This window comes from Notolepis coatsorum (assembly GCF_963971535.1).
Source record: "Notolepis coatsorum genome assembly, chromosome: 8".
NCBI classification, from domain to species: domain Eukaryota; kingdom Metazoa; phylum Chordata; class Actinopteri; order Aulopiformes; family Paralepididae; genus Notolepis; species Notolepis coatsorum.
In genome coordinates this window covers 63,586,671-63,606,018 of record NC_140172.1, presented here as the reverse complement: position 1 = coordinate 63,606,018, position 19,348 = coordinate 63,586,671, and the positions used below count along the sequence as shown (strand labels likewise).

At 40.4% G+C, this 19,348-nt stretch overlaps 1 protein-coding gene across 1 annotated transcript; it reads left to right on the top strand.

Moving 5' to 3' along the window:
- Positions 1–397: 397 nt before the first annotated feature.
- cwc15 (CWC15 spliceosome associated protein homolog) lies at positions 398–19,279 on the top strand (the record flags this gene model as incomplete). The annotated part of the gene is made up of 6 exons (XM_084319973.1): positions 398–528; positions 9,802–9,914; positions 10,436–10,533; positions 12,177–12,290; positions 13,848–13,975; positions 15,916–19,279. 6 exons carry the CDS (start codon positions 398–400, stop codon positions 16,043–16,045), a joined length of 714 nt encoding a protein of 237 aa, XP_084176099.1. The 3' UTR covers positions 16,046–19,279.
- Between the last annotated feature and the right edge of the window lie 69 nt (positions 19,280–19,348).

Here is a 19,348-nt window from a genome sequence, read left to right as displayed (position 1 = left end):
TTCAAACCTTTATTTAAACTCGAAAGGCAACTGAGGTTTCCCTCATTTACAGTCACGTCGAGTGTGCATACAGAAATAAGCAAAAAAAATACCATCAATTCAGAAAACGACAAGACGAGGCAAAAAGCAAGGATACACGTACAACTTGATTGACAAAGGTTGGAGATCAAGGTTTTAAACTCTGCAACAGAGTGGATAATCTCAAGCTGTAATGACTGTTTGAGTTCATTCCATGAGTTTAGGGGCATCATAGCAAAATGCAGATTTGCCCTGTTACCAGCAAACTCTGGGGACCAGCCATAAGGTTTAGAATTACAGGTTGATTTGTTTACTAAGCCCATAGTTTGCATTTGATTGCAATTCCACTATTCTGTTTCACCCAACAGAGCCATCAAAGATGACCACAGCTGCAAGGCCCACGTTTGAACCCGCGAGAGGGGGGAGGGGGAAGGGGGAAGGGGACCTGAGTGCGCTGTCGAAGCAGTATTCCAGTCGCGATCTTCCCGGTCACACCAAGCTCAAGTACAGGTCAGTGAATACCCCGGTATGAGATGCTTTTTAAATGCTGTATATACATATATATCATCATCAACCTTTATTTATTCTCGAAAAGAATTGAGGTCACCCTCATTTTCAATGTCATCGAGACTTTACAGACATTTCAATGCACACATTTCTGCAATATAACTAATAAATATGAATAACTAGTATATATAGTATAAAATGAACATAAAATCAGCACACAAATTGACAGAATAATAAACAATGCATAAACTGCAAACACAAGAATAGGTATAAAAGACAATGAAAGTAGTGCAATGTAAACGTGCAGACTTAAGAATGGCATAAAATAAGTACAAAAGTACAATGTTGCTCGAAGGCATGTGAACCCGTGCAATGATCGCAATATATTGAGATTTATGCATTTTTTTTTTCAACTGCAAATGATCTCCCCAATGGTAAACTTTGTTAACATCTGCAATAAATGGAGAAAAATCTGTAACATGCCTTCATCAGGGTTACATGACAAAGAAAGAACAATGGTTTGGATCTTAAATCTGCATGACAAAAAAAAGAAGAATGGATCTTAATGAAAAAGTTGCGACAGATCTTTTGTTTCTCTTAACACTTTGAATGCCCATAACGAGATTTCTCGGGTTATCACCCCGCGGGTTGAATGCCCATAACAAGAATTCTCGTTTGATTTTTTTTATTAGCGATCTGAATTCATATTTCATCAACCGAGTCTACCGTTGGTAAGCCTGCCCCACCAGGCGCTCAGATGTGAAAAAAGCGCCCCCTATCGTCTCCCAGATGGCAACGCACCCTTTTGGATTAGACTCAATGAAAATGGACGGGGGGGAAAAATCCGGAATCCACATTTTACCTCTCACGCATGCAACCGGAGCCGATCAGACCCATCCTGGACCCTCAGCACAGCGTGTAATATGTGTTTTAGAGTATACGTGTGGGATCAATAAAAGGATAGATTTTTGGAATGGCGATCAGGAATTGGAATAATCCATTTGGATACCATCTGATCTCAGGTAAGGAATCTATTTTACCAGTCTTAGGATAATCAGACCCGTTTTCACGGAGATATAAGCTTTTCCCCTATAATGTGATATGGCTGTTTGACTGTAAGAGTGATCAGGAACGGTTTAGCTGCATTATGTAGCGCACGCATTTGGTAATAGCTCCGCTCCCGTTAACGTTAATTTAGTTTAAAAACCTTATTTGGACAATACCAAAAGAGATTAGACCACATCGTATGTATTGATAAGACCTTCTACTAACTATATCAAAAGACAACATGGATAAGGATAAGAAAAAGATTGGAAAGAAACAAGAAACAGCAATTCCAACGGCGCAGATTGAAACACGTTCAAGAAAAATAACAGGCGACGTTGCTGCAGATCCGTCGGTGACAAGCCCCGACGAGGGGAATATAGAGGAGAATACACCGGGACCATCGACTATTGGCCCCGAGAGGGAGACAATAGATGTCAACATAACAGGAACGACAGGAAAAAGTACCGTGAGAGATAAAGCAGGTGATTTTGAGAAGATAATTGCAAACAAATCCATCGGATCCCTCACTGCACCCATATCACCAACTGACACAAGCAGTGCAATTACACCACCCGACTTCAACTCACTGACTATCCTGATGAAAGAACAGATGGTCGCTTTCAAATTACACATAGATTCTAAATTCGAACACATCGATGCTAAATTAGAAGAAGTTAAGAAAGCGGTCGCTGTACAGTCCGAGCGAATCACGACAGTGGAGAATACGGTGACAGATATTACACGGGCAGTCAAAGTGAACGAGAACACTATCAACGTTGGGATGACAGAGGTAACAAAGGAGATAAAAAGGGTGGAAGAGGCATGCCGGAGGAAAATACAAGATGTTAAAGATGAAGCGATGGAGAGGCTACTCGAAACCCAACGCTACTACAGGCGAAATAACATCCGCATTGTAGGACTTGATGAAGCAGTCAATTGCGCAGACGACAACTTTCCAACAGTGCTATCAGGGATTTTGGGTAACAACTTTCTAAACACAGTGCCGACAGTGGACCAAGCTTACAGAATCGGTACTCGGGATCAAAGAAGCAACGGGCCAAGAGTCATCATTGTTACTCTGCGGAAGACGGCAATAAGAGATGACATCATCAAAATTGCTCGCAACCAAAGGGGGAAGCTGAAACATGGTGAACACTCAATATTTATCTACGAGGATCTTTGCAAAGAGGCCATCGCTCGGCGCGTCCCCTACAAGGAGGTGATGCAGAAATTGTTCATGTCTGGCCTCAGACCAAGGCTAGCATACCCGGCGCTGTTATCGATCGTGGGCAGGGACAGCCGTAGGGTAGGATTACACACGCCTAAAGAAGCCGAGGAATACTGGAATCGACATGGAGCAGAACCCCCAAGGCAGAACGAAACACTGTCTGAAAACAGATAAGCCTTCTCATCGCTCTCTTTCTCTGTGTATATCAGTATTAGAATGACTTTATCCGGGCTCAACAAAAGTAGCAGATGATATGCATGCCGGCTACACCAAGGCATATTGTGTATAATATGATTCGTAATGCATTATATTTTCAGACCTCTGGTCTCCGTGGAGACAAGAACATATCATTGACAATAAGAACAATCTGGAATATTCTGGGCTTATCGCTCGACTGCTCTGGGTCACTTAGAAATCTCCCGAAAATACTAGTAGTCATGAACCCTGGGTAGGAAGATCATTCTGGAACATAACAACAGTCTGTTAGTATATACTAGTGTATTCTACAACCTTCTAGAATATAATGCACCATAACAACGAAGGCCTGCAACTCTAACATCCGGTGTGTATAAGCATAAGCATATGATCAATTGACTGAAGTTTAATCAGGCCTTAATAAAACTTTTTAAAAAAAATCAACCACACCTAAACGTATGAGCACAACAAGGTTATTCTAACAATTTAAGTAATCACTCCACTGATGTAGAGATTGGCACATTGTAGCTCTAAAAGGCTCTATTCTTCTCCTTTATCTAATTACTCAATTCTGTTCTAGTGGCTTCTCCACGTTGAGTTTTATTGTATCTCTCACTCCTTATTTTTCTCTTTTTTTTCTCTTTTATCTTACATTGTTCTTTCCCATTCTTCATATTAAGGTGTTAATGTTTCTCTACAATCTTTTCCCTTTTTCTGATGTTTCCTACATAAGTTAGTAGAGGGTTCAAATGAATATATCGATGAAAGTTTTTTTTTTTTTTTTTTTCATTTTTCATAATATTTCATTACAGTAAGGGAAGGCGCAAGACCAAAAGCGACATTCTATTGTATTAGAATGAAAATGTTAGATCCTATGGCAATTAGCATAGGAAGATTAGGATTACAAAGCTCAGTTTGGGCAATCCGGTGGCCTAAGGGAGGGAGTCATACGCGGAGGATGTGTTTTTGGAACACAGGCCTGTACGACTCTCTGGGTGAGGGGAAAATAGGGGATTTTTATTTGTATATATATATGTTTTTAAGCTCGGCTCTCAACGGGACCTCAATAATTGGATGTACATCTATTGTAGCTTCGCACTCCAGAAGCATTACCAAAAACTACACAAAAACATGCATAGATTATGGCTAGTTTGAATATAATGATATGGAACACTGGTGGGATAAACAAACAACACAAACGCAAAAGCGTGCTCACACTGATGAAAAAAGAACATGTGGACGTAGCTCTACTAAGCGAAACGCACATTTTAGAGGAAGACATAGATACGTTAGCGGATAACACATACCATAATATTAGTCACTCTTCTTTTGGTACGAGAACTCGAGGTGTAGCCATAGTCGTCAGACGTAAGTTAAATATTGAATTAAAGGGGGTATGGTCGGATGCGGATGGGCGTATAACTATAGCTAGGATTGTACACAATAACAGGAAAATAGCGTTGGCAGCGGTATATGCCCCAAATTTGTACGAAGAGGGTTTCTTCACTACACTAACCGATGAAATGTTAAACCATCCCGATTACTCATTTATAATAGGTGCGGATTTTAATGCCATTTGGAATCCAATCTTACCTCGCCTTTTCCAGCGAACAAAAAAATTCATCTAAACAAGCATTAAAGGATTGGTCAAAGATTACAGGTGTAAATGATTTATGGCGTTCACTTAATCCCACGACCCGAAAGTACTCTTGTCGATCGGCGAGACATAACACATTATCCAGAATTGATTATGTCTTTGCATCCCCGAGACTATTTGATCAATATGAAGTGGAAATGATACCCAATGCACTATCAGATCACTGTTATTTACTCCTAAAAGCAACATTTGGTATACTATCTTCCCGGGCCCCAAGATGGCGTTTTAATTCGATGCTACTTAATAACAAGGAATTCATTACACAACTCAAAGAAGCTCTCACAGTATTCCTACGGGAGAATGCAAACTCGGTGCAAGACCCCAGAATAATATGGATGTCGGTAAAGGGTATGATCAAGGATTTCACTGATAGATTTTCCTCCATAATGCGCAAGAATCAATGCACAAAACTGTCTGAACTGGAAACGCTTTACTCAACGTTATTTAATTCTTTAAAATACAACAACTCAACTAGACTAGAAAATCAAGTTAACGTACTAAAAACAGATCAATGCCATATACAGACAACAATCGGAAATGCAAATACGCAGCACAAGACAACAGCAGTACTCCCAAGGTTCTAAACCTAGTCACCTATTAGCCATGCGATTAAGAATTAATGCAAAATTTGCAGATATAACTGCCATTAGAAAACAACAAGTACTTGAAACGGATCCCAAAATAATAAACGATACATTCAAAGAATTCTACTCCGACTTATATAAATCAGAAACGATTTTTGATCAAAACAAAATGGACACATATCTTAATCAAATTATTCTCCCTAAACTTTCGGAGGATGACGCTAAACAGTTAGAAGCACCGATCACACTAGAGGAACTCAAGAAGGCCATATCCGAAATGAAAAATGGTAAGGCTCCTGGAAGAGACGGTATCCCATCAGAAATGTACCTTTCTTGTTGGGACATAATTGGACCCTTATTACTAAATATGATCTTATACTCAGTCAAGGAGGGGAGCTTCCATAAACACGACAATATTGCACTCATTTCAGTCCTTCTCAAAAAAGACAAAGACCCCACCGAGTGCGGTAGTTACAGACCCTTAAGCCTCCTCGGAACCGATGTCAAACTGTACTCTAAGGTATTAGCCATCAGATTACAAAAGCATATGACGTCTTTAGTTCATCCGGACCAAACTGGCTTCATAAGAGGTCGCCTGATCACTGATAACATAAGACGAATACTGCACGTACTAGATGCAGACAAAGAAGACACCATACCTAAGGCGATGCTGTCCCTGGATGCTATGAAAGCCTTTGACAGGCTGGAATGGTCGTATCTATGGGCAGTATTAGAAAGGATGGGGTTAGGAAAAGGATTCATTGATATGATTAAAGTATTATACAAAGACCCATCGGCCATGATTACAACAGGTACATTCATCTCCAAAATCTTTTCGGTATCACGCTCAGCCAGACAGGGTTGCCCTCTTAGTCCCGGACTATTCGATCTATCATTAGAGCCTTTAGCACAATATATAAGACAATCCCAATCCATAGAACCAATCGTAATCAAGGGCACACAACATAAAATTAGTTTATATGCGGACGACGTAATATTGTTCATGCAAAGCCCCAACACCACATTGCCTCATCTACTCAAGTTGATAGAGAACTTTGGTGATTTATCGGGATTTAAAATAAATTGGCCGAAGTCGGCTTTCCTTCCACTTAACACCCATGCAAAAAAAGATACAACCCTCCCAGGTGAGATACCTATGGTAAAACATTTTAGATGCTTGGGTGTGGAAATATTTCCCACCATAAGACAAACGGTGAAGCACAATTACACAAAAATACAGAACAAAATCAAAGACGACCTGGACAGGTGGGCAAAACTTAAAAACTCAGTACAGGCAAGGGTATCAATAGTTAAGATGGATGTACTACCTAGAATCAACTTCATCAGTTCAATGCTACCGTTACCCCCTCCAGAGGGTTACTGGAAAAGATTACACTCCTCCACATACAAATTTATTTGGAATAACAAACCACCTCGCATAAAAAGATCCACCGCACAGAGAAATAAAGCAGACGGTGGCATGGCAGTTCCAGATTTCTTCCAATATTTTAAGGCATACACATTAAGACCATTGACAATATGGTTTGATCCCCAGGCATTGGTATCCTGGAGAAAATTGGAAGAAAACATAGTAGCCCCACATAGACTGAAGGACATAGCACACACTAAACTACCAATCAAGCACTGTGAGCGGAAATTTGGCCCCATAATTACCCATGCAATCCGGATATGGCGCGAAACACACAAAAAATACCCTAACCCACAAAAATGGCATAATCACACTCCCTTATTCAATAACAATGCACTCTTAATTGAAAAACGTCCTATAAGATTCCCTATATGGGAAGAGCAAGGCATACACTCATTGGGGGATATTTTTAATAACCAGGGTTTTTGTAGTTATGGAGAAATATGCACAAAGTTTAACCTCACAGAGTCCACATGGCTTTTTTACATACAGTTACGCCTATGTTTGAAGTCTCACGGTGTTCCATTAGACATACCAGTTGAACACCACAGATACCACAAATTCTTCTATGAAAGAGAAACATCGAGAGGTTTTGTATCAGGTTTTTATTATCAATTACTAACGTCCTCGTATGAAACCCTCCAACTAGACTCTATCTGGAGGAGGGATATACCAGACCAAATGTCCGTCTTACATCAAGGAACCCGGACCATCAACAAATCAATCTTAACTATATTCACAGGACATACTTGACTCCTATAAGACTGAACAGAATGGGTCTTAAACAAGACTCAAAATGCTCCCAATGTACAAATGGAGACGAAGGGACATTTATGCACATGTATTGGGACTGCCCACCAGTTAAGGCATTCTGGAAAGATGTGACTCATCAATTATCAAAACTCGTACATTTACATTTACATTTAGTCATTTAGCTGACGCTTTTATCCAAAGCGACTTACAAGTTCTGTACGACAAGCCATCAGGAAGGGCACAACTCTATCAGCTGAGCAACAATGTTCATCAAAGTGTTGAGTGCTACAGTGTAGGTTAGTTTATTAGGACAAGTGCATGACAGTACGGTTAGTTAGGGTTAGATTTTTTCGTATCTTGGAATATACCAGTACACCCCTCTGTATTACTATTGAATGATGTTTTTGAGTTTGCAGTAAATCCACAGCTAAAGAGATTGGTTTTATCGAGTATCACAGTAGCTAAAAAACTGATCGCATCACGCTGGTTTCAACCGGAAAAAATGTGCCGGAAGGTTTGGTTTCTTACATATCTCGATGTGATTTATCAAGAAATATCTACAGCAAGAATTCTGGGTCTCAACGAATCCAAAATGTCAATGTGGTTAGAAGTGGTGGAGAGAATAAAAGCTAGCTTATAATGGTAGTGTCTGGTTAGGAGTGAGGGATAATGGAGGTACTATCCAAGGAGGGGTCCGGGAGGGGGGGGTTCGAGCTGGAGCATATGTGTGTAGGGTTTTAGAAAATAGGTATTAGGGGTATATCCTGTATAAGGCATTGGTATAATTGGTAATTTCGTTGGATATACACTGTATACGGTAAAATATTATTATAGACTTTTTTTTGTTTTCTGTTTCTGTACTTTCATGTCATTTTAGCCACCTTGATTGTTAGTTTCATTATGCATTGTGTGTTGAGTACTGACTTTTAATAATTTTTGTTTTGCAATAATAAAAAAAAAAAAAGAGTGATCAGGAACTGAGAATCGATTTTCAGCGCGCGGCACCAGCGTGCACACGTACACATAATATACTATCGATAATCTAGCGTTTATTTGAAAACTATTTATAAATAGGCCGAAAAATGACAACGTTCTAGAATATTACAGTACATCAGCGTTTATCAGGGATTATTTTTTCTTCTTCTTGAAAACGAGGGCTTTTCAAAATGCTATAAAACGGAAATGAACTGATAAAAAAACAATCCACTTCGACAATGTTGACTGGAAAACGAGTCATTGATAAGCGACGGGCAGATTAGACACATAGCCATAATTTAAAACATATATTAGGCGATATTAACGTTAACATTGCAGTGGATGGTGGGCATTCAAGCACTAAATGTGCGCCCCCTGCTGGGCACTGAAAGTGTTAACATCTGCAATATAAATATATACATCTTCAGTTTTATCTAATAAGATAATGTTTTCAGTCTGTTCACTTCATTCCAATAATTTTTATTGCAGTAAAATGAGATTGTCGAGCAAAAAGAAAAAAGGTATGAATACAGTATATGAATGAACTATGGGTTGGATTAAGTAATATAATGACATTAGGTATGAGTACAGGGCTCTCACCGTGGTGCAGAGTTCAGCAAGGTGAGAGCTGAGGGGTAGAAGCTGTTCCTGAGCCTGCTGGACCCAGAATTGAGATTACTGTAGTGCCTCTCCGAGGTGAGGAGAGATTCAAGAGGTTTATTAGTCACATACATACACAAGACATATAGTGAAATGATGGTGGCCATGCCTGCCTTGATTGTGCAAAAAATACAATAATAATAGAGTAAAATAGAATAGATAATAAAATGGAATTTTAAGAAGCACAGAAGCACGTCACAGTGCCAGCTCTCTTGTTTAGAATGGAAATCTACCATTTTAAAAAGGAGCCAAACGGTGAAACTGTAGAAATTCAGATGAGTCAAATTGTATCAAAAGAACATCGTTTTATTTCTGTGGCCACAGAAATGTATCCCAGTTTACAATCGGAGACAAGTGAAACACGAGCATCTGACCAGAAAGTGAGAAAGAGCTCTGGTCAGACTTACAATTAAATACACCAGCTGGGAATGACAAATTAAAACAAAGATGAAAACAAAGATGGGTTTATGGGTTTTGTCGTGTCTGACACAAGACTGGAGACAAGGACAAAAATGGTTTTCCAGGAATATGTCATATCTATATATGTCCTGGGCCTTGGGTTGTTGTCTAAAGAACACTTTGTTAGAATGTTTTCCCTAGCTGAAGCTGTACACTAGTTAAACTATATTAACTAGTCAAGGCTGTACAGAGAATATGTATTTAAACAGAGCTATGAACATGCCCAGTAAGCTGTACAGATGATGTAATAGGATGAAACATATAATATTTTCTATAACACTACCTTCAGGCAACCTACCCAGGATGCCCCTGAGGATGTGCGTGCCCGTGACTTCCGCCGGGAGCTGGAAGAGAGGGAGCGTGTGGCAGTCCGTGATAAGACCAGAGAGAGGGGACCCAGAGGTGGGGCTGGGCCATTAATCCAGTTTCAATTTCAATTACAATTTTGGCTTCCCACGATCATGAAAACAAGATAATGGAGATCATTTAGTAGTTTGCAGCAGGTTGTGGCAGTGAGTGCACTACAACATATTAGTTGGTGATATTTGATGATATTTATAATTTCTTATAGAATATTTGTTTTATATATTTTCCCACTTATTTATTTATTTTCATTTATTTCTTGTTTTTCAGCTGTATTTAAAGTTGAAAGTTGTCATGTTAAAACACCAGTGTTAAAGTTCAATAAACTCATATGATGTTTATCTCATATCAATCAGTAATTGTGTTTAATAATCATGATTTCAGTATCAATCAAAATAATGATTTTTGCCATAATGGAGCAGCCCTACCCATTGGTGGGTCTCGCTGTGGGCCCTGAGGGAAATCTTCATGATATTTTCTTTAAATCTTGCATTTATGAAACAAAATCGATATTAATGTGAGATGTGTTCACTTGAAATATTGTGTCCTCGATTCTCCAGATCACACCACATCTTCCTCTTCATCATCGTCCTCCAAGAGGCCCAGGCTGGATGCTATCCCTGCAGCCAGTCTGGATGCTGATGACCCATTCACAGAGGTCAGCTCCTGCACTTTGTTTGTAGCTGGTACTCGTGTTGAGCACTTTAAAGTAACATGAACATTATAGGAAATTGGTATCTATCTTCTTGTCTGACTCTGGAGAAGACTGTATGTGAATTTCCCATAATGTTCCTTTTAACTCTTTAATTGCCAAACCCGAGATAAGTCGGGTTAACTCGACATGCGTTGGCTGCCAGACATGAGATATCTCGGGTTTTGGTTGTTTATTCGATATTTGTATTCATTATTCATCCAGGGACCTTGGTGTTACCATAGGGAATGAGTTTGAGATCGCCAAAGTGCAATACCAGCCGCATCCAGCTAGACGGCGATATCGAGCACCCTTTGAAACCTTATATCTTGGCCTGTGCAACGGTCAAATGTCACCGGCACAGTTTTCTGGGTTGGGCCAGTCGAGCGGTTCTCCCGGTTCCATTGAAGGGCGTCAAATATCCCCGATCCATATGTTGTGGTGGGTTATGCCGTGGACCAAATGGACATTGGATGTACCAGATGGCGATCAAACGATTGGAATATTATTTTTGGAATACTCCCGATCACAGGTAAGGACTATCTGACGTCAATTTTAGCTTGATCTTGCAATGCTTTTATACTGATCGGGCTGATAAGCGTTTTTAGTGTTCAATACGAATGCCGTTACTGGCAATCAAATAATCAGAAATGACCTCCCCTTTCATGCATTCATGATGGAACATAATGAATTTGATTTGGGAATAGTAGCGTGTGTCCAGGCAAGAAACGGAATCGCTTAGAGTAGGATTCGTGTATGAGGCTATAACACAGCCTTTCGGGAATTACCCCAGACCACTCTAAAACCATACTTATATTCACCACGGTATAACATGGGAACGTATGGATGAAAACATTTATTCTTTTTCACATACTGAAGGATAGATAGTTGATGTCAAATGGGCCATAGTATTGTATCCATAGCTATAATATAGAATACAGTTATAGCTCTACAAACAAAGTGACACACTTGTATTTTTTAAAGCGTGGCATTGCTACGACGGGCCCCGTCTAATAGCTGGCAGTCAATGAGTTAAGAAAGAAAAATAAGTAGTTTTTCTCAGAATTTAAGTTTTCTGAGAATATGAGTACATAAATACACATTTTTGTATTATGACTTTTGGTAATTTTGTCATATAGAAAGATCAAAAGATTTATTTTAGTTGATTAAATCGGAGTACATTTTTCATTTGTCATTTACAGAACCGTTTGTCAAAATAATTATTTTTGGTAAGTTAAAAACAACAAAAAAGGCTTTCCTTTTCCACATTTGAGATAAAATGGTAAATGATTCTGTAAATTGCCATGTATAGTGTTGGAAGCACTAGGAAGCAGGTTGGCTGATAAAAACATTTATTGACATGGTGATACTTAATCATTCAAATTATCTTTTCATAGTCTTTGTTGATAAATATTCGTTAAAGGTCAGTAAGATATTTGTTTGTTGGAATGAGAACCATTTCCATTTCATGTAATGTGACCTTTCATATTTGTATTATTTCATTACAACTACAGATCTCATAAGAGAAAATGTGCCCACGCACACACAAAAATAATGTATCATGTATGTTGCTTTAAGCTGACTTGTTGATGTTGTCTCTGTGGCTGTAGGACGAGGATGAGGACCAGGACTCTGATGATGACAGCGATGACGATGACACTGCAGCGCTGTTGGCGGAACTGGAGAAGATCAAGAAGGAACGGGCTGACGAGCAGGAACGCAAGGTAAAGCTTTGTCTCACCTGCCTGTCTGACAGAACTCATGAAGACCCGGTAAAGCTTTGTCTCACCTGCCTGTCTGACAGAACTCATAAAGACCCGGTAAAGCTTTGTCTCACCTGCCTGTCTGACAGAACTCATAAAGACCTGGTAAAGCTTTGTCTCACCTGCCTGTCTGACAGAACTCATGAAGACCCGGTAAAGCTTTGTCTCACCTGCCTGTCTGACAGAACTCATAAAGACCCGGTAAAGCTTTGTCTCACCTGCCTGTCTGACAGAACTCATAAAGACCTGGTAAAGCTTTGTATCACCTGCCTGTCTGACAGAACCGGGCCCTCATTTATCAATAATGCGTAGAAAGTGTTCTATTTTCATTCCTACGCACAGAATTTAGAATGTCTGCACAGAAAAGTCGGGATTTATCAACCAAGAGGAAGTTGGCCATTAGATTTACTATGACAACAGACTGCCAGACGATTCTCATTTTGCTTTTAGGATGGGCATTTACCTACTTATTTAAAAGCCATGTGTAATATATGAAACAGAGAACCACTGTAATTGTACAGCTGGGGTGTAAATGACAAGTACATATAGCCTAGCCAGCCCACAGAAGCCACAGTAGAACTACAAGTACATATAGCCTAAACAAGACCAGCCAGCCCACAGAAGCCACAGTAGAACTACAAGTACATAATAGCCTAAATAAGACCAGCCAACCCACAGAATCCACAGTAGAACTACAAGTACATATAGCCTAAACCAAACCAGCCAACCCACAGAAGCCACAGTAGAACTACAAGTACATATAGCCTAAACAAGACTGATTCACAGAAGCCACAGTACTACAACTACACTGTTAACACATCACAAGATGTCTCAACTTAGATTTTTAAGCAAGCTTATTTGAGTGGTGTAAACTTGATATTAAATCAACTGTGGCAATAAAGGGTCTTAATGAGTCTTATATTCAACTTGCTATTACCTGTAGACACCCTGTTTATAGCTTCTATCATCAAGTAACTCTATATGATGCTGTGCTCACTGCCTAGAGATGGTGTGGTGGTTCAGAAGCCCTCCGCTGGAACCACGTGTACCCCTGCTATATTTATATACACCTGCAGTTAAATGGAGCTACTTGTGTGGTAGCATAAATATGATATCCCATAATGTCTCGCTCTTAAAGCAACAGCATCCCCACCTTACAACACAAGCTTACAGAGGCTAAAGCGAGCGATAACGCAAACACAAATGAGAAATACCACTAGTCAACACTACTGGGTCTGTGGATAACTAAAAACTGAATATAATAATTTTGTTGGTATGAACATAAGGATCCTTTATGCCAAATATAATGACAATCTGGCTTTAAGTTTGGGGACAAATGGGAATGAAAACATAACCTCCTTGGTGGATGTAACAGTATAATAACTTAATAGCATGAATATAACAAACATACAAAGTATGGGGAAATGTAGACATATATAAATACAAAACATATATTATGTTTACATGACAATATCATGGCAAGCCATCTTGAGCCATATGTTCCTTGTCTTTTCATAGGAGCGGGAGCAGAAGGCAGAGGAGGAGAGGATCCGCATGGAGAATATCCTGAGTGGCAATCCTCTCATCAATCTGGCAGGACAGCAGCAGCTAAACCTGGCTCCCACTACCTTCAGTGTCAAGAGGAGGTAACTCACTCACTCTATCTGTCTGTGTCTCTATCTCTCCCCCTCTCTCTCACCATCTGTTTCTCACTCTCATTCACTCTCACTCACTGTATCTCTCACTTTCTCACCCTTACTCTTTCTCTCTGTCTGTCTTGTGTGTCTCACTCACTCTCACACACACACACACACCATGAGTGGTCTACTTAAGGTGCCATCTGTAAGACTTTTGTTTTGTAATGAGGATCATGTAGACATGATGACCATAGATAGACCATTATGTGGAATTAACACGTTAATAGATTTTTTGAAGTGGGTTTAAACGGTCCTCATTGATGGCCCGTCAAGAGTGTGAGGGCCATCAAGAACCATTATCGACAAATTACGTGCCTTAACACATTCTGCGCCATAAACGAGTTAACTCGTTATTGGTCGCCAATCGAATAGCGCCAACAACGAGTTTACTCGTTTTTGGGATCGTTATATCGTTTATTCGCTATATCTTTTTTTTGTATCTACTTTTTCTCCTTATTTTTCAATTTTTCTCTCATCCCAATTTCGCCTCGCCAATTCTCCCTTCAATTCTCCCCTCCCCTGTCTCGAACGTTGCTATTGCCTCCCACTGGTCGGCTGCAGTGAGGACCAAGCCTTGCATCACGTGTCCCCTCCGGTACACGAGGAGGCAGCTGTCGCATCTTTTCACCTGTACAGCGCAATCTCTCAGTGGCGAGGAGTAACGCGTGGGAGGCTCACGCTGCCCCCGTTACTTCCTGATTCTGCTGTACAGTCGCTGTCCACAACGTTCGATCCCCACCCGCCAGCTTTCCCACCCCTAACACTGCCAATTGTGTTAGTATGAACGACCAGCCAAGCTGGTAGCAACGCAGAGAGCTGGGCTCGAACCCAGCATATCCTGCGTTAGTGGCGAGCGCCTTGCCCACTGCGCCACTTAGCCGCCCGTTTATTCGCTATATCTATTCATAATTCATAGCCGCAGCCTCTGGTATAGTCTTCAGACCCTGTCTGAGCTGGCAGACGGTCAACACCGCCCTCTACTGCCAGGCGGAGCTATTGCATCTCATTGAAAATGGGCTTGTGTCTTTTAGGAGGCGATCTGAGCCGGGCGGGCGGGGTTTAAATATTCAGGCGAGCCACTTCTATACAACCATGGCATCAGTAACTCCGCCCGCCCGCCCATCATTGTGAAACGGTCGGTAGTGTGGTGCGGACCTCCACAAGCATTATTTGGAATTGCGATAAGATATTTGGATTATCTCTTTTGCATTACATCAGATACAAGGTAGGAACATCATATATGAATTTGATCGTTGATCTGACATTTATTTCTACCGCGATCAAAGCGATCTGTGTGTTAGTGTATGTGCTTATTACAGTTTGCTGCGGTGGGGGGGGGGGGGCATTTCATGTATGGACAAGGAGACATAATAGTGATAATCTAGCGTTGATTTCAGGATGACTAGATAATCAGCTGAAAAATTACAACGTGATGACTGGATTACAGTCAAATGCATTTTTCTTGCCTTTTCCTGGAATTACTGAAAAACACCCAAACCATACTCTATTCAAAACGGTATAAAACGGAAATGTACGAATGAAAAAACAATCTGTCTCGGCAATGTTGACTAGAAGCAGCTCACTGAGACCCGACGGCGTTATTAGACCCATAGATATAATATAAGATATATTTTAAGCACTCGCAAACACAGTCTAAAACTATATCCATTGAATAAAGACCTGGCAATGAATGGGGTATTAGCGCCCCCTGCTGTGGCGGTCAATGTGTTAATAAATGTATGTGGTTGAGTCTACACAGTCCTCATTCCAAAACAATAGAAGATCTTATAGGCAGCGCCCTCAAGGAAACAATCATGTTATTTATTTATAACTGTCACATGGGGTGACTGGGTTGCTGATATTGTTGTTCTTTTCTCTCCCTCTTTAAGGTGGGATGATGACGTTGTGTTCAAGAACTGTGCCAAGGGAGTGGATGATGCACGCAAGGAGAAGCGCTTCATCAACGACACCCTGCGCTCTGAGTTTCACAAAAAATTCATGGAGAAATATGTAAAGTAGGATCCCCGAAGCTGTCTCTTCCTCTCCCTCCAATCTGAAGTGGACATTTTCATCAGTGACTGGATGTACCATTGAACCCAAGAATGGGAAATTGATCTTTTGTTTATTCATGAAACATTGGTCACTTTACATCCAAACTTTAGAATATTTTGTGTAAATAATTGTACCTTTCAGGCGAACCTAGAAAGAACTGAATTTGGGTTTGATATTGATTTGCATTTTCAGTGTCTCCCTGGCTTTTCTTTTCTATCTCAATCAGGCGGCTGTGTTTGTATCTGTCTGTCCACAGCTAATCTCACACACTACTGGGCCGATCAGCCTAATATTTGTGGTATGTGCTGACAGCAGGCCAAGGATTCTTAATTAATTCTTGGAATATTTTATTTGAATACATTTCCACCATTGTCCATTGAAATTGATCAGGGGTTCTCAAACTTTTTTTATACCGCGACCCCATTTTATTTAGAACTTTTTTTGGCGACCCCACACTTAATGTATTGTGTAATTTCAACATGGAAATAAGGAATATCAAAATAAAAGCACACGTTGTTTAGAAAATGAAAATGAATGAATATTATCAACAAAAGCAATGGAATTGTTTCTGTATACACATTTATAAAACTAGGCATATTTAGCCAAAATATGTTGCCAGAACATGAAAAGAAAATGCGCTCACGTGCGCTTTGGCAGAGATCCGCTCCTACTCTGAAAATCTGCCCTCACAGAGATCGATGCGAAGGGGACAAGCTTTATCAGCGCAGCATTACACAACACTGGGTACTCGTTCCGGACTGATATCCAGAACTTTGCGAGGAGCTGTCCAGTGAACTTGACTTTCAGTAGCTCGTCACACAAAAGATCATTGAGCGCCTCCTGCATTCTGTTCCTACAAAAAGCCATCAAGCTGAGTAAATACCCCCAAATCTCTGCTGATTATCCTGGAGTGCCACTAACGGAGTTTCCAGCTTATTATCAGCACATTTCTCTGCCAATGTGTTGTTTTTGTCTGCAAGGAAAATCCGTGCATCTTCTCCGAGTTAACAAAGGCGAATACTCCTCGAGATAGCCACCTCACTTCAGCGCAGAGCTCATTTCATCGCGGCCAACCAGCAATGCTTCTGACAACAAACCTATCCATTGCGACTCCAGGTTACACACAAAAGACCAGACCCCCCTCCCGCCATTATAAATGCGCAGAGTGTAGTGAGATGTGTATTGGAATACGTGTGTCGGCCTCCATTGATGAAGGGGCGAGACATGGCAAATACACACAGCTGCCGGGCAGGGTTTCCGTTAGAAAAAATTGTTGCCGGTCTCAGTGTGGGATCAATTCCGGTCTGAGTTTATTGAGCTTAAAAACAATTGATAGGCAGGCTATATAAAGAATGACATCCTCAAGGCATTTATAATATTTTAACTTAAAACTAGGCTACTTTTGTGTATATACAGTCATTAATATATTCCAAATAAAATAAGTCCCTCGAGACTTCGTGCTGCTGCCGACTTGAGGTGTCGGTGGGCAGTCTGCCCGACATTAATAAACAGCAGTCTGTTATAATCACATTTTTATGAGCTAAAGAATTCTAATTCTATTCTATAATTATATTGGACATTTGTATTAATTATATCAAGCGAAGAACTGAGAAATTTGGCAGAGAGATGGCAACATTATCGTGGGTTTGCGTGATGACTATCTCCACCTCCCAACGACTTCACTGCTGAATTTGCGAGAGCATGCAGCTGCAGAGCCAGCTGTGTTTTCAGGTCCGGTCTGGGGACCACCCAACAGCGCCCCCCACCTAACAGCTGTATTGCCAATGGCTGAATTGGAGTATTGCACTGTGCGGGCACAGCTCTGTGGGTTCTGCGGCTCTGCAGCTGCATGCTCTCGCAAATCCAGCACCAAGCTCCCGCTGACAACATCGTTGTCATTATTAGACCTGCTTGGTGAAGCATCAATGAAACAAATGTAATGATTGTTTCGTTCATCACATAAGCTATTTAATTTTAGCCTATTTTAATACAATTCAAATAATCAAATTGTGCTTAGAGGGAATTATTTTCACCGGACATTATGACCGGAGAGATTAAAATATTCGGACTTCAACAGATTTTGCCTGTCAAATACTGGTAATTACCGGCTAACGGAAACCCTGCTCCCGGGTGGAAAACTATCTTGAGTTTTTTTTGTTGCCAATGTGCGACCCCACTGTCACCTACCCGCGACCTCACTTTGGGTCGCGACCCGTAGTTTGAGAACCGCTGAAATAGATATTCAGTATGAAGTTACACCTTCTGAACATAAGAGGGTGACACTACACAGGTTTGCTGCTCAGAGCCTCGGGTAGTGGAGAGAGTTATTGAGCTAACGGCGCTCGTCACCTGCAGGGGATTGTAATACAGGCTATGGCCATTCCCTTAAATTGGACATCAAAATGGATGCTATGCCACATTTAATCGAGGCAGAGTATGAAGGACTTCAGTGAGCTCCCAGCAAGTCACCCAGGGAAGAAATTAATGTGTGAGAAGGACACTGGATTGCGTTATTACTGCTAGAGTTTTGCCCATCAAGTTAGCCAAGACATTACCAGGTAAACTATTCATATATAATATTATATTATGATTAATAATATTCATACATAATATTATGTTTAATATGAATGCCTTCTATTCACATTCTCAGTTTGCTATTGGTCATGCTGAGGGCAAAGGTTACAAAGCAACTCCCATCTGTTGCTGTGCCATATTTACACAGTTAGCAGTAACTTTCGTTTTTTGGTTTAGGTCGACTGGACTGACCTCATTTTTAGCTGGTTGTAGAGCTCTCACTTTTGACAAAAAAAAGTAATAATCAAATTTCTTTATTATATCCCTTCTCCCCCCCTCCCCCATAGCCCAGTGCCTTTTCATAATCATGAGCAACCAGTTGACAAAAATACTAGCTATTGCATTATCTAGCTATATTAGGACAGAAGTAGTGGACAGGTGGAAACTGAACAAATTGCTGTTATTATGAAGGCATGCCACCTGGCGGAGATTGGTTTGATTTGTCTTTTAGTTTATTTCTCTTAATTTCTCATGTAACTATGCATCTTTCCGACAGCATGACGAGACAAAAACAACGGTAGTTTAAAATGAGATGTCTCTTTTTTTCACAGCCTGATAGGATTTCTTTTTTTAATAATATAAATGCAGACTGCTTAAGAAATTTCAATAAATGTGAAAGTTTGACATTTAAAACGTTCTTGTCTGTAATTTACATTTTTACATTCTGCTATGTATGGTGTGTGAAGAAACATGTAC